Source organism: Heteronotia binoei, chromosome 1 (assembly GCF_032191835.1).
Source record: "Heteronotia binoei isolate CCM8104 ecotype False Entrance Well chromosome 1, APGP_CSIRO_Hbin_v1, whole genome shotgun sequence".
Lineage (NCBI taxonomy): Eukaryota > Metazoa > Chordata > Lepidosauria > Squamata > Gekkonidae > Heteronotia > Heteronotia binoei.
This window is the reverse complement of record NC_083223.1, coordinates 280281869-280297193: the sequence shown is the minus strand read 5'-3', so window position 1 is coordinate 280297193 and position 15325 is coordinate 280281869. Positions and strand designations below refer to the sequence as shown.

General features: G+C 53.7%; 1 protein-coding gene across 2 annotated transcripts in view; it reads right to left on the bottom strand.

Moving 5' to 3' along the window:
• Nucleotides 1–5014: 5014 nt before the first annotated feature.
• Nucleotides 5015–15325, bottom strand: part of PI4KB (phosphatidylinositol 4-kinase beta) — a 69769-nt gene continuing 59458 nt past the window's right edge. For both annotated transcript variants that reach the window (XM_060256305.1, XM_060256312.1), the window contains 3 exons: nt 12136–12268; nt 9598–9718; nt 5015–5475 (listed from right to left, as the gene is read on the bottom strand). In XM_060256305.1, the coding sequence (XP_060112288.1) occupies nt 5294–5475; nt 9598–9718; nt 12136–12268 (436 nt within the window). In that variant the 3' untranslated portion in view covers nt 5015–5293. The remainder of the gene's footprint in view (nt 5476–9597; nt 9719–12135; nt 12269–15325) is intronic.

Sequence of the window (15325 nt, the reverse complement as noted above, 5' to 3'; positions counted from 1 at the left end):
GGAAGGCCTTGGCCTCTCTGTCCTGTTTGTTTGGTCCTCCAGAGGAACCAGTTGGTCGCTGGGTGAGGCAGGAGGCTGAACTGGATGAACCCTCACTGGTCTGACCCAGCAGGGCTCTTTTGATGTTCTTATGAAGGCCTCGGACTCTCTGCCCTGTTGTTGGCCCTCCAGAGGAACTGGTTGGCCCCTGTGTGAGACAGGAGGCTGGACTAGATGGACCCTCCCTGGTCTGACCCAGCAGGGCTCTTCTGATGTTCTTGATTCTGCCGAAAGAATTTAGCAGCTTTGGCTGGTCACCCCAAATACATTCAACCCTGAGAGATCCCTTTGACCTTGGTCACTCCCCCGCCTCCCAAGACACCACTAGCAAGATGCCTTTCTCCTGACCTTCGGACAGATTCATAGCCTCCTTCTAGCTCCCCACGTACACACTGGCTAGTGATCCTTGCCCCCTTTGGGCCAGCAGGGAGGGGTCTTATGGTACGGCTGTTGTGTGCGGATTCTAGCTCTGAAAATTTCTGGAGATTTGGGGGCAGTATGGTCTATGGAGGGCAGGTTTTGGGGAGCAGAGGTACTTCAATTTGATGTCATGGATAAGTGTGTAGACTCTTATCTGGGAAAACTGGGTTTGATTCCCCCCTCCTCCACCTGCAGCCACTGGAATGGCCTTGGGTCAGCCATCGCTCTGGCACAGCTGTCCTTGAAAGGGCAGCTTCTGGGAGAGGTCTCTCAGCGCCACCCACCTCACAGGGTGTCTGTTTGGGGGGAGGGAGATAAAGGAGACCGTGAGCCGCTCTGAGACTCGGAGTGGAGGGCAGGATATAGATCCAATATCATTCAAGAGCCACATATGCGTGGAAGAGCCACACGTGGTTCCCGAGTCACAGTTTGGCCACCCCATACCTTCCAAAGTGTCCATTTTCTCTGAGGGAACTGATCTCTGTCGCCCGGAGCTCAGTCCTAATCCCAGGAGATCTCCAGCGACCCCCTGGAAGGTTGGCAAGCGTACCCCTCTGGCCGTCCTCCTCCCCTCCACGAACGGACACAGAGAAGTCAACGAAACCGGTTGCATTTTTCCTTTTATATACGCGTTCGTGTCCCGATATATAAAAGAGAGGTTTTCTTTCTTTTCTTTTCTTTTCTTTTTTTTTTCATTAGAAATGTTTTAAGTTCGTTTCGTAGGTTTTATTTTTTTTGGAGTTTGGCCCATCCTGACTTGAATAGGGAAAGAAAGAAAGAAAAAAAAAACCCGAGAGAGTCACGCAGCCCACCCGCCCACCCCCAACACACACATTCTCACACACACACACACACAGAGGAAAGGGGTGTGTGTGGGGGGGGGGGGTGGGGGGGGGAGGAAATTCTCAACAAACGTGTTGGGAACACAGAGAAACAAGACAACAAATTGCAATGAGACCTAGGGGGCCCATGACACCCTCTTCCCAGCCTGGCAGCTGCTTCCTCCAAACCGAAGCCGTTCTCTTCCCCTGCCCCCCCTCCCCAAATACCCTGCCCTTCGACTGCCAGATGCTCGTCCCCCCGCTCCCTCGCTCAACTAATCCGACTCCCACAAAAACCCATCCGGGATAGCGCTGGAAGAGATCGGGAGGCCCCTGCGTGTCTTCTCCTGTGCTTTGACCTCTTGAAGGCCCCTTCCCACCTTCTCAACTCCTGGGCCGACTCTGCCGCTCCGAGGAGTCGGGCAGAACAGACGGGTGGCGGCGGAGGTCGGGAAGGAGTGGGGCCACGGGGTGACCATGGGGGCTGCGGCGACCGCCACCATCGGTCAGAGGCTTTGGATGGCGCACGGGGCTCTGTCCGATTGCTCCTTTGCGGACTGGGCCAGAGGCAGAGAGAGAGAGACATGTTCCCGGTTCTGCCGGAAACAGAGAACGGAGCCTCGCCCGCAAGAGATGGAAAGCAAGGGTGGGCACGCGGCCGTGCCGCGTTCAGCCAGAAAAAAAAAGAGACTTAACGCCCCGTGTTGCGGGCTTCCTGGTAACTTGGGGGGCAATCGCTGCAGGACAGATTTCGGCTAGAGGAGTCGGAAAGGGCTCCCCCCTTCTCAATTCCAGCCCCCCCCGCCCCCGCCACAAACCCTAAGAAGAGGAGCCGCATCTTTTCTTGACGGCTAACGCGTCTCAGCGGACCCCGCCTCGGGGCTGCACCCTTCGCCTTCGCAAAACTGAGCTGCCGCCACCCATCTTGGTGGGCTCGGCCCCCCCGTCCCCAAAAAACCTCAAGCACCCTTGTTGTAGGCTCCCTTCGACCACAAGCGCGGCTGCGTCGCCTCTCCCAAAGGAGTGTCCTCAGAGGCGGAGCGCACAGGCTGACTGAAAAGTGGATGAGACGGATGCAGCCGAGGAGCACTGCTAAGAAGGGTGCAGCGCCGCCCCCCCCCCCCCCAGGAGCAGCCAGCCGAAATCTGTCGTATTCTTTCTTTTTTTAAAAGAGCAGAGGTGGGATTCTACAGGAGCTCCTTTGCGTATTAGGCCACACACCCCTGGTGTAGCCAATCCTCCCGCAGCTTACAAAAAAGAGCCTTGTCAGCTCCTGGAGGATTGGCTATGAAAGGGGGGGTGGGGCGGGGCCCAACATGCAAAGAAGATCCTGCTAGAATCCCACCCCTGTTAAGGAGTATTTCGAAAAGGCCGGTAGAGAGTACAACACTCAAAACTGCGGGAAGCGAGGGAGAGAAAAAAGCCCAGAGAGGAGGCAAAAAAAACTCAGCGGGATTTCTGGGAATCTATCCGAGAAGACAGAAAGGGCCGGAAGGGTTCTTGAGGGTTTCGCCTTCAAGGGACAATGGCCGCCTCACAAATGTCACATTTTGTAAAGGACTCCATTTTTTTTTGTTTGTTTGTTTAAAAGAGACACAGCCGCAGGTGAAGGAATGTACTGGGTCAACTTCCTTTCCTTTCCTTTACCTTGCAGTTTCCAAATCTGTCTTTGTTCCCTTTCTCTTAACATCTGGGCGGGCCGCCTCCTGCCGACCTATTCCGCAAACGGCGCGCTCCCTAGAGGCGCGGGGAACCTTCCCCGGGGCTAGAGGAAAGCGGACCGCTTGTGGGACAGTTCTGTGGGATCCTCCTCGTTCGCTCAAGAAAAAGAACAAGCCAACCTCCCTAAATCCTACACCCGACCACACAAAAGGAGTTTGGCGGGTGCGGGGTGGGACACGAAACAGGAAAGAAACGCAGGAGTGCAACAAACGCACACGGCTATCTTCCCGCCCCCTCACCCCCACCCCGTGGCACGGCTTCATGACCCTTCAAAAGCAAGAGCAAGGAGCCACACATCCGCAAACGCAGAAATGCCTTTGCATTTGTGGGAACGCAAGCGCGTCTGCCCTGGGTTTGAGAGAAACGGTCACTTTCTCAGCAGGTCGAGAATCAGCCCGGAGGAGGGTGAACTGAGGAGAGGGAAACGGCATAGAAGAATTATTTCTTAAATTCACATATCTTCACGTTTTTCAGGGGCTGCAGCTGGGCAGCCGTGAGGAATACTTTCGACGCTACCGGCAGGTCTCTTTCAGGATGCTGAACCCCGAGTTCGAGGAGGCAGACGGCAAGATTCACACTGCCTTGACTCGGGCCCGACTCTGCTAACGAAGGGGGCAGCCCTCACGTATCTTGGCGGCCAGAGGGGCCACGGGCAGCCACACTGGTCTACACTGTGGCTGTCCTCTGCCGGGAGCTGTATACTGGGGTGGAAGCTGCCGAGAAGGCGGCAGAAAAGGCCAGGGACAACATTCTGTTTCTTGGGCTGTTCCTGTCCTCTGCTGGAAGCTGTAACCTGGGGCGGCTGTCGCTGAGAAGGGGGCAGAAAAGGCTAGGGAGAACGTTCTGTTTCGTGGGCTGTGGCTGTCCTCTGCCGGGAGCTGTATACTGGGGTGGCTGTCGCCGAGAAGGGGGCAGAAAAGGCCAGGGAGAACGTTCTGTTTTGTGGGCTGTGGCTGTCCTCTGCCAGGAGCTGTATACTGGGGTGGCTGTCGCCGAGAAGGGGGAAGAAAAGGCCAGGGAGAACGTTCTGTTTTGTGGGCTGTGGCTGTCCTCTGCCAGGAGCTGTATACTGGGGTGGCTGTTCCTGAGAAGGGGGCAGAAAAGGCCAGGGAAAACGTTCTGTTTTGTAGGCTGTGGCTGTCCTCTGCCGGGAGCTGTATACTGGGGTGGCTGTCGCCGAGAAGAGGGCAGAAAAGGCCAGGGAGAACGTTTTGTTTCGTGTGCAGGCATGGCGTGCGTGGGAGCCGTGGCAGGCAGCCAGTGGGAGGATTAGTCACCCGCTGCCCAAACAGACGAAAGGCGAGGCCCAAAAGAGGGCAGCACTAACCGTTGGCTTCTTGCTGACTTCTGGTTGCCGCTCTGAGCCGAACACAAGGCGACGGCTTGGATGCGGCACGACACCAAACGCGGCAGGGCGAGTCGGAGGCGACCGCCGAACAGCCACACTGCGGATCGGGTCTCCAAAAATACGTTTAAGGTGCAAGATGGGACCCCCCGGGGGGGGGGGGGGGACCAGCTCCGGAAAGCGACATGAGCCCCAGAAGTTCAAGGGGGGCACAGACGTGCTCCAGAGCAAACTGGGGGGGGGGGGGGAAGACGACAACAAAGGAGCCAAAATAAGTCTCGTGCGCCCCCTGCCGTTTTGCATTCCAATGTGCAGGAGGAAAGAACCGGGGAGGGGGCAGAAGCCGAACATCTGGCCAGATGCAGAAGAAAACCTGCCCCGGGGGTGGGGAAACCAGCTCGCTGGCATCAGGAGGAGGTGGAGTGAGGGCTCAGAAAGCAGGGGGCTTTCTGGAGGGGGGGGGATCAGCCCCCTTTTCGCACACATGCTCTTCCCCCCCCGCCCATCAACGTTTGCCAGGCCGCTGGGAGAGGCTTCACAGGATGCTCAAGGAAGTATAATACTGAAATAAAAAGCCGGAGGAAAGGAGGGCGAGACAGACAAGACAGACAAAGACACAAAAAAAACCCCCATGGTTTTTCCGGGCGTCCAGAGAGCGAAGAGGGCTTGGCCCTGGCTTGTTGCTTTAAAACGAGACTGTCGGCACAGTTTCCCACATGATCCTTCGCCCGTTCGCAGGAAAAGGGTTCCTACTGCTCGGGGCGGGGTGTGTGTGTGTGTTCTTGCCCCGCCCCCAGCGGGAGTCTTGAGGGATCCGGTAAAAACGGCCCCTCGGTTCAAAAGGCCCACGACGACACAGCATCCCTCGGCGAAGGACGACTCTCCCTCTCCCCACTCCGGGTCGGTTCCGGGGGCGAGGGGAAAGGAGGCGGGCGGGTGGGCGCGGTCACATGATGCCGTTGGTGAGGTACTGAAAGCCGTCGTAGAGCTTGGTGGTGATGGAGCGCATGCTGCCGTCCACCATCTGCTCGATCAGCAGCTGGAGCTGTTCCTCCGTCATGTTCATGTGGAAGCGCTCCTTCAGGTTGCGGATGGTGCTGGAGCCGTGGAAGCAGGGCAGCTGGGAGCCTGCGGGGGGAGGAAGGAAGGGGGAAGGCACGCGTCAACATAAGAACATGAGAGAAGCCATGTTGGATCAGGCCAGTGGCCCATCCAGTCCAACACTCTGTGTCACACATAAGAATATAAGAGAAGCCATGTTGGATCAGGCCAATGACCCCTCCAGTTCAACACTCTGTGTCACACATAAGAACATCAGAGAAGCCATGTTGGATCAGGCCAATGGCCCATCCAGTCCAACACTCTGTGTCACATAAGAACATAAGAGAAGCCATGTTGGATCAGGCCAATGGCCCCTCCAGTCCAACACTCTGTGTCACATAAGAACATAAGAGAAGCCATGTTGTATCAGGCCAGTGGCCCCTCCAGTCCAACACTCTGTGTCACAGTGGCCAAACCCCACCCCCCAAGTGCCATCAGGAGGTCCACCAGTGGGGCTAGAAGCCCTTCCACTTTGCCCCCCCCCCCACAAGCACACAGAATACAGAGCATCACTACCGCAGACAGAGAGTTCCAACAATAGGCTATGGCTAATAGCCACTGATGGACCTCTGCACCATATTTTTATCCAATCCTCTCTTAAAGCTGGCTATGCTTGTAGCCGCCACCACCTCCTGTGGCAGTGAATTCCACATGTTAATCACCCTTAAGGCTTCGTAACAATACCCCTGGAAGCTGAGCATTTTGTTCTCCTCAAGTGGACACTGAATATGACTGGATTTAATAATGACGAATTACTGGGAAAGCTTTGTGCAGCGGCTCGTCTAGAAAGAACAACAAATGGGAAAACCTCTAAGCCCCTATCGGGTTCAAATTGGATTAATAAAGTATGTGAAATCTGTCTGCTAGATAAGCTTACAGAGACTCAGAAAGACTCAGAATTGGTCGACTCGAAATTTTTTGAGCCAGTTTGGTGTAGTGGTTAAGTGCGCGGACTCTTATCTGGGAGAACCAGGTTTGATTCCCCACTCCTCCACTTGCATCTGCTGGAATGGCCTTGGGTTAGCCATAGCTCTTGCAGAGTTGTCCTTGAAAGGGCAGCTTCTGGGAGAGCCAGTTTGGTGTAGTGGTTAAGTGTGCAGACTCTTATCTGGGAGAACTGGGTTTGATTCCCCCACTCCTCCACTTGCACCTGCTGGAATGGCCTTGGGTTAGCCATAGCTCTCGCAGAGCTGTCCTTGAAAGGAAGACTTCTGTCAGAGCTCTCTCAGCCCCACCTACCTCACAGGGTGTCTGTTGTGGGGGAAGAAGATATAGGAGATTGTGAGTCACTCTGAGACTCTTGATTCAGAAAGAAGGGCAGGGTATTAACCTGCAATTCTTCTTTTTTACTGTTTCTGTATTTCTTATTCACCCAATAAAGCTATTACTTTTTTTAAAAACAGACAAGTCTTCGAGAAGACACTAGGTCGGGCCGATTCTCTTGGACCAAGCTCACCCGGCAAGTTGCCATGGCAGAGCGGAGATCTGAACCTGGGTCTCCCAGATCTCCACTCCAACGCTTATAGCTACTGCGCCACATTGGCTCTCCCTTTCCCTTCGAGCTCAGAGGGCCTGAAAACACACAGATTTGAATCGGCAGCTTCTCAGAGACCAGCACGATTTCGGGAGAGAGAAGCTTTTCAATTTGGGAGCAGGAGCTTTCGAGAGAGGTTTGCCTCCCAAAATCTGCTTGGTCCCTGAGGTGCTGCAGGACTTCAAATTAGGGGCCCTCATTAACGGAAAACATACTGAATGCTACGCTGATGAACTTAGAACAGGGTGTGTGAGCGTTTGTGTGCCTTAAGGAAACTGCGTGTATGAATAAATCCGACTTAGCATATGAAACTGCCTTCTACTGAATCAGTCCTTCCAGACCGGCAGCGGATCTCCAGGGTCTCAGGCAGAGAAAGGTCTTTCCCATCACCAGTTGCCTGGCCCTCTTAACTGGAGATGCCGGGGATTGAGCCTGGGACCTTCTGCATGCTGAGCAGGTGCTTTATCACTGAGCCACAGTCCTTCCCCATTAGTCTCCAGGGTCCTCAGTGGAACAGGCTTCCTTGGGAGGTGGGGGGCTCTCCTTCCTTGGAGGGTTTTAAACAGAAGCTAGATGGCCATCTGACAGCAAGGAAGATCCTGTGAATTTAGGGGGAGGTCTTTGTGAGTTTCCTCCATTGTGCAGGTGGGGGGTTGGACTAGATGACCCTGGAGGTCCCTTCCAACTCTAGGATTCTATGACTGTTAGAGCGGTTCCTCAGTGGAACAGGCTTCCTTGGGAGGTGGTGGGCTCTCCTTCCTTGGAGGGTTTTAAACAGAAGCTAGATGGCCACCTGACAGCAATGAAGACCCTGTGAATTTAGGGGGAGGTCTTTGTGAGTTTCCTCCATTGTGCAGGTGGGGGGTTGGACTAGATGACCCTGGAGGTCCCTTCCAACTCTAGGATTCTATGACTGTTAGAGCGGTTCCTCAGTGGAACAGGCTTCCTTGGGAGGTGGTGGGCTCTCCTTCCTTGGAGGGTTTTAAAAAGAAGCTAGATGGCCACCTGACAGCAATGAAGACCCTGTGAATTTAGGGGGAGGTCTTTGTGAGTTTCCTCCATTGTGCAGGTGGGGGGTTGGACTAGATGACCCTGGAGGTCCCTTCCAACTCTAGGATTCTATGACTGTTAGAGCGGTTCCTCAGTGGAACAGGCTTCCTTGGGAGGTGGTGGGCTCTCCTTCCTTGGAGGGTTTTAAACAGAAGCTAGATGGCCATCTGACAGCAATGAAGACCCTGTGAATTTAGGGGGAGGTCTTTGTGAGTTTCCTCCATTGTGCAGGTGGGGGGTTGGACTAGATGACCCTGGAGGTCCCTTCCAACTCTAGGATTCTATGACTGTTAGAGCGGTTCCTCAGTGGAACAGGCTTCCTTGGGAGGTGGGGGGCTCTCCTTCCTTGGAGGGTTTTAAACAGAAGCTAGATGGCCATCTGACAGCAATGAGGATCCTGTGAATTTAGGGGGAGGTCTTTGTGAGTTTCCTCCATTGTGCAGGTGGGGGGTTGGACTAGATGACCCTGGAGGTCCCTTCCAACTCTAGGATTCTATGACTGTTAGAGCGGTTCCTCAGTGGAACAGGCTTCCTTGGGAGGTGGGGGGCTCTCCTTCCTTGGAGGGTTTTAAACAGAAGCTAGATGGCCATCTGACAGCAATGAGGATCCTGTGAATTTAGGGGGAGGTCTTTGTGAGTTTCCTCCATTGTGCAGGTGGGGGGTTGGACTAGATGACCCTGGAGGTCCCTTCCAACTCTAGGATTCTATGACTGTTAGAGCGGTTCCTCAGTGGAACAGGCTTCCTTGGGAGGTGGTGGGCTCTCCTTCCTTGGAGGGTTTTAAACAGAAGCTAGATGGCCATCTGACAGCAATGAAGACCCTGTGAATTTAGGGGGAGGTCTTTGTGAGTTTCCTCCATTGTGCAGGTGGGGGGTTGGACTAGATGACCCTGGAGGTCCCTTCCAACTCTAGGATTCTATGACTGTTAGAGCGGTTCCTCAGTGGAACAGGCTTCCTTGGGAGGTGGGGGGCTCTCCTTCCTTGGAGGGTTTTAAACAGAAGCTAGATGGCCATCTGACAGCAATGCGGATCCTGTGAATTTAGGGGGAGGTCTTTGTGAGTTTCCTCCATTGTGCAGGTGGGGGGTTGGACTAGATGACCCTGGAGGTCCCTTCCAACTCTAGGATTCTATGACTGTTAGAGCGGTTCCTCAGTGGAACAGGATTCCTTGGGAGGTGGGGGGCTCTCCTTCCTTGGAGGGTTTTAAACAGAAGCTAGATGGCCATCTGACAGCAATGAAGACCCTGTGAATTTAGGGGGAGGTCTTTGTGAGTTTCCTCCATTGTGCAGGTGGGGGGTTGGACTAGATGACCCTGCAGGTCCCTTCCAACTCTAGGATTCTAGGAATGAACGGTATCCACTCTTTGGCCGACAGGCTCCATCTGCCTGCTGCGTCCAAGCCACCCCTTGCCCTCTTGCCGCCCTCCCAGAATCCTTTGCAACCAGGATCCCAGAATTCTTTGCCACTCACAAGGCCGCAAATCCCTCAGAAGCCCAGAGGCCGGAGACCCAGCCTGAGCCCAGAGCCCCTCGAGGGTGGGCGGTGGGGGAAGCCCGCTGGTACCTTGTTGCATGATCTCCACTATCTGGACCACTTTATCCATGTGCTTCCGAGCAGCGATCAGGCCTTGCAGCATCAGCATCTTGTAGTAGTTGAACATGTCGCCGTCCAGGCCTCCCATCACCTGGGCAACCAAAGGAGGGGCACAGTCAGAGGGGGACGGGCGCAGCCCCACGGCAGGGGATTGGCAAATGGAAATTAAACCAATAAGAACCACGGTATGGTGTCGAAACGCCAACTCGATTCTTTCAAGCGTCTGATAAAACATTAATGCAGTTCTGTGAATTCACACGGACATAAATGGGGCTACTTTTGAGCAGAAACACACAGGAACGCAGCTCCTGTTGGCTCAGCATCGGGGGTGGGGGGGTGGGTGGCCTTATATGCAAATGAGTTCCAGCTGGGCTTTTTCTACCAAAAAAGCCCTGTGTGGAACAATAAAGAAGAAGAGGAAGAAGACTGCAGGTTTCTATCCTGCCCTTCTCTCTGAATCAGAGATTCAGAGAAACTTACAATCTCCTATATCTTTTCCCCCCACAACAGACACCTTGTGAGGTGAGTGGGGCTGAGAGGGCTCTGACAGAAGCTGCTCTTTCAAGGACAACTCCTGCCAGAGCTATGGCTGACCCCAGGCCATTCCAGCAGCTGTAAGTGGAAGAGTGGGGAATCAAACCGGTTCCCTCAGATAAGAGTCCGCACACTTAACAACTACACCAGACTGGCTTAACAATCTTTTTTATCTTCTCCCCCCACAACAGACACCCTGTGAGGTGGGTGGGGCTGAGAGGGTTCTCACAGCAGCTGCCCTTTCAAGGACAACTCCTACAAGAGTTATGGCTGACCCAAGGCCATTCCAGCAGCTGCGAGTGGAGGAGTGGGGAATCAAACCCAGTTCTCCCAGATAAGAGCCTGCACACTTAACTGCTGGACCAAACTGGCTTCTAGTGGGAGGGCTTCTAGTATCCTGGCCCCACTGATGGGCCCCCTGATGGCATCTGTTTTTTTTGGCCACTGTGTGACACAAAGTATTGGACTGGATGGGCCACTGGCCTGATCCAACATGGCTTCTCTTGCGTTCACCCAAACACCCTCAAGGTTATTGGCAAGCGGTCCAGAAACTTGATACAGCTCACATTTATGCTCTTCCATATGAACATATAAAGCTGCCTTATACTGAATCAGACCCTCGGTCCATCAAAGGCAGTATTGTCTACTCAGACTGGCAGCAGCTCTCCAGGGTCTCAAGCTGAGGCTTTTCACGCCTGTTTGCCTGGACCCTTTTTTGGAGATGCCGGGGATTGAACCTGGGACCTTCTGCTTCCCAAGCAGATGCTCTACCGCTGAGCCACCATCCCTCCCCTAACTGGCGGTGGCTCCCCAGGGTCTCAAGCTGAGGTTTTTCACGCCTATTTGCCTGGACCCTTTTTGGTTGGAGATGCCTGGGATTGAACCTGGCACCTTCTGCTTACCACTGAGGCACCATCCCTCCCAAGAAGATACGAACTTTCAGTATTAAATGGCTCTGCACTTGGAGATCACCCTGGTGAATTCACCTATTTTGCAGGCTCCAGATGTAGTACTCGATTACCTGATTTCCAACTGGAGATGCTGGGGATTGAACCTGGGGTCTTCTGCATGCCAAGCAGAGGCTCTGCCACTGAGCTACGGCCCCTCCCCATGACTCTCCAGGGTCTCAGGCAGAGGTCTTTCCCGTCACCTCCTGCCTGGTCCTTTCTAACTGGAGATGTCGAGGATTGAACCTGGGACCTTCTGCATGCCAAGCAAAGGCTCTGCCACTGAGCTACGGCCCCTCTCCATGGCTCTCCAGGGTCTCAGGCTGAGGTCTTTCCCACCACCTCCTGCCTGGTCCTTTTTAACTGTAGATGCCGGGGATTGAACCTGGGACCTTCTGCACACCAAGCAGAGGCTCTGCCACTGAGCTACGGCCCCTCTCCATGGCTCTCCAGGGTCTCAGGCTGAGGTCTTTCCCACCACCTCCTGCCTGGTCCTTTTTAACTGTAGATGCCGGGGATTGAACCTGGGACCTTCTGCACACCAAGCAGAGGCTCTGCCACTGAGCTACGGCCCCTCTCCATGGCTCTCCAGGGTCTCAGGCTGAGGTCTTTCCCATCTCCTCCTGCCTAGTCCTTTCTAACTGGAGATGTCAGGGATTGAACCTGGGACCTTCGGTATGCCAAGCAGATGTTCTGCCACTGAGCCACACCCCCTCCAGACGTGTTTGTGTCACTCGCATCAAGAGACAATTTAATTGTATTTACTTATATCCCGTCTTTTCCCCCCAACAGGGACCCAAAATGGCTCACGGCATTCTTCCCTCCTTCATTTCATCCTCGCCGCAACCCTGTGAAGTGGAGTTAGGCTGAGAGTACGTCGCTGGCCCAAGGTCACCCAACAAACTTCCACGACCTGAGCAGGGCTTTGACCCTTGGGTTTCCCAGATCCTTGTCTGACCCTCTGCCTGTGGCTCTCCGAGGGCCTTGGAGCGTGCGCAGATTCCGCCTCCTCCTTCCCCCAACTTACATCCACAAACTCTGTGGTGAGCTTGAAGGCGGAGGTCTCGAAGCCGAGATTCCGGGGGGAGCTGGAGAGGATGAAGCCGAAGTCGATGTGGATGATGTGTCCGTCAGCATCCAGCAAGATGTTGCCGTTGTGCCTGGAGAGGGGAGGGAGGAAGAGTCTACTGTCAGTGGCACTGCCTTCAGACACTCTTCCGTGCCCCACCCTGAGGGACAGCTGGCCCAGATCTCCCAGCAAGAAGAAGACGACTGCAGATTTATATGCTGCCCTTCTGTCTAAATCAGAGTCTCAGAGCAGCTTACAATCTCCTTTCCCTTCTTCCCCCACAACAGACACCCTGTGAGGTAGATAAAGATATTGGATTTATATCCCGCCCTCCACTCCGAAGAGTCTCAGAGCGGCTCACAATCTCCTTTCCCTTCCTCCCCCACAACAGACACCCTGTGAAGGAGATGAAGATATTGGATTTATATCCCACCCTCCACTCCGAAGAGTCTCAGGGCGGCTCACAATCTCCTTTCCCTTCCTCCCCCACAACAGACACCCTGTGAGGTAGATGAAGATATTGGATTTATATCCCACCCTCCACTCCGAAGAGTCTCAGAGCGGCTCACAATCTCCTTTCCCTTCCTCCCCCACAAGAGACACCCTGTGAGGTAGATGAAGATATTGGATTTATATCCCGCCCTCCACTCCGAAGAGTCTCAGAGCGGCTCACAATCTCCTTTCCCTTCCTCCCCCACAACAGACACTCTGTGAGGTGGGTGGGGCTGGAGAGGGCTCTCACAGCAGCTGCCCTTTCAAGGACAGAGTCTCAGAGCAGCCTACAATCTCCTTTCCCTTCCTCCCCCACAACAGACACCCTGTGAGGTGGGTGGTGCTGAGAGGGCTCTCCCAGCAGCTGCCCTTTCAAGGACAGCTCCTAGGAGAGCTATAGCCAATGTTCCCTCTGAGCTGCAGAGTCTTGTGATCAAAAATTCTACTTTGTGCTACTGGCATTAACTTTGCGAGCTACTGGCATTACGGTTGTCAGCGACTCCATCTACTAGTGTGCTCTGGGGTCATCCTTCCTGAGCTAAGACAAGAATGTGTGAGCTGGAGGCTAAAAATCTGTGAACTAGCTCACGCTAACTCAGCTTAGAGGGAACTCTGGCGATAGCTGACACAAGGTGTCATGATCCTCGGCCTAGTGAGGCCTACAGGCTCCAAAGAAGCCTGCCTCGGAGTTACACTGAAAAGCCTACATTTCCCAGGATCCCTTCTGTCCCTCTGATTGGGTGGCAAGGTTTTGGAGGGAAACAGGCCCAGAGAGGGGTGGGGCCTGGGAAGAGAACATAAAAAGGCCAAGCCCAGGCTCTTTTCCTAGGAGGCAGAGCTGAGGAGGGGCTGCTGCAAGGAAGAGACCCTCGCCCTTAGAGGAAGGGTGAGTAGGCCCAGGTGTGACTGAGACAGCCAAGGGACAGTAAGTCCAGACACAGCATTAGGGCACTGGTTTCTTTTCCCTTCAACCCTTTTACTGTTTAATGCACCTTGTTTGTTATACTGCACTGATTGATCTTTTAAATAAACCTTTTATCCCCGTTGTTCCCTCTGCCTGGTCCTCCCGCCTATTATCTGGCCTAAGCTAAAGGAGGCCTGAAGGGCTTGGGAGGGGACTCTGGGCCTTCTCAAGGGGAACCCTTAACCCAGAGTGGTGGCAGCAATTGGTAAGACCCCCCGGAGTCGTGACCCAACGTCACTCCAGCAGCTGCAAGCGGAGGAGCAGGGAATCAAACCCGGTTCTCCCCGATAAGAGTCCGCGCACTTCACCACCGCACCAAACTGGGACATGAAGCTGCCTTTATACTGAATCAGACCCCAGGTCAGTCACAGTGGGTATTGTTTACTCAGACTGGCAGCTGCTTTCCAGGGTCACAGGCGGAAGAAAGAAGAAGATGATGATATTGGATTTATACTTCGCGCTTCACTCTGAATCTCAGAGTGGCTTACCATCTCCTTTACTTCCCCCCCGCCCAAGAGACACTCTGTGAGGTAGGTGGGGCTGAGAGAGGTCTCCCAGCAGCTGCCCTTTCAAGGACAGAATCTCAGAGCGGCCTACAATCTCCTTTCCCTTCCTCCCCCACAACAGACACCCTGTGAGGTGGCTGAGGCTGAGAGAGCTCTGACAGAAGCTGCTCTTTCAAGGACAGTCTCAGAGCGACCTACAATCTCCTGTATCTTCTCCCCCCACAACAGGCACCCTGTGAGGTGGGTGGGGCTGAGAGAGCTCTGACAGAAGCTGCCCTTTCAAGGACAGCTGTGCAAGAATTATGGCTGACCCGAGGCCATTCCAGCAGCTGCGAGTGGAGGAGCGGGGAATCAAACCCGGTTCTCCCAGATAAGAGTCCGCGCACTTAACCATTCCACCAAACTGGTAAAACCTGTCTCGGGACAGGAATATGGTATAAGCAGGAAGCAAGATAACTGGGCATCTGCAAGATGCAGCTGGAGATTCTGGAATGCGTCATAACAGACAATATCTGATAAGATAGAGACGGTGAGAGGAGTTCAAGCCTTTATAAACCCTGGGATTTAAGGAGAGGGGGCTGAGTGCAGGAGAGGTGGGGGACCTCTATGCTGCGCAAGCCTTGAAATTAACCAGCCTTTGTTGATTTCCGCATTATCTGACTAGAGACAGGAGACTGCCTCTATGCTGGTCCTCCCAAACCAACGGGATTTAGACTTCAATAAGAAAACGTAGAAAATGCTTGACGATAGAATTGTGCTCAGCTGTGGAACTACTTTGGCCACCCAATGAGAAGGGAGCACTCGCTGGAGAAGACCCTGATGCTGGGAAGGACAGAAGGCAAAAGAAGAAGGGGACGGCAAAAGAGGAGATGGCTGGACAGCGTTTCTGATGTAACTAACACGAATTTGAGCAGATTTCAGAGGATGGTGGAAGACAGGAGGGCCTGGCGTGACTTTGTCCAGGGGGTCGCAAAGAGTCGGACTCGACTGTGTGACCGAACAACAACAATGGAACTATGCTTGACTATAGGACTGAATTCTAACTATATAACTGTATGAGCAAATGTACTAAGTTATCTATTGCTTCGCTTTTATTTTTATATATATATATAAAAAGCTTAACAAGAAAGCTTAAACAAATATATATACACACACACACACAACAGATATTATCTGTTATTATGCA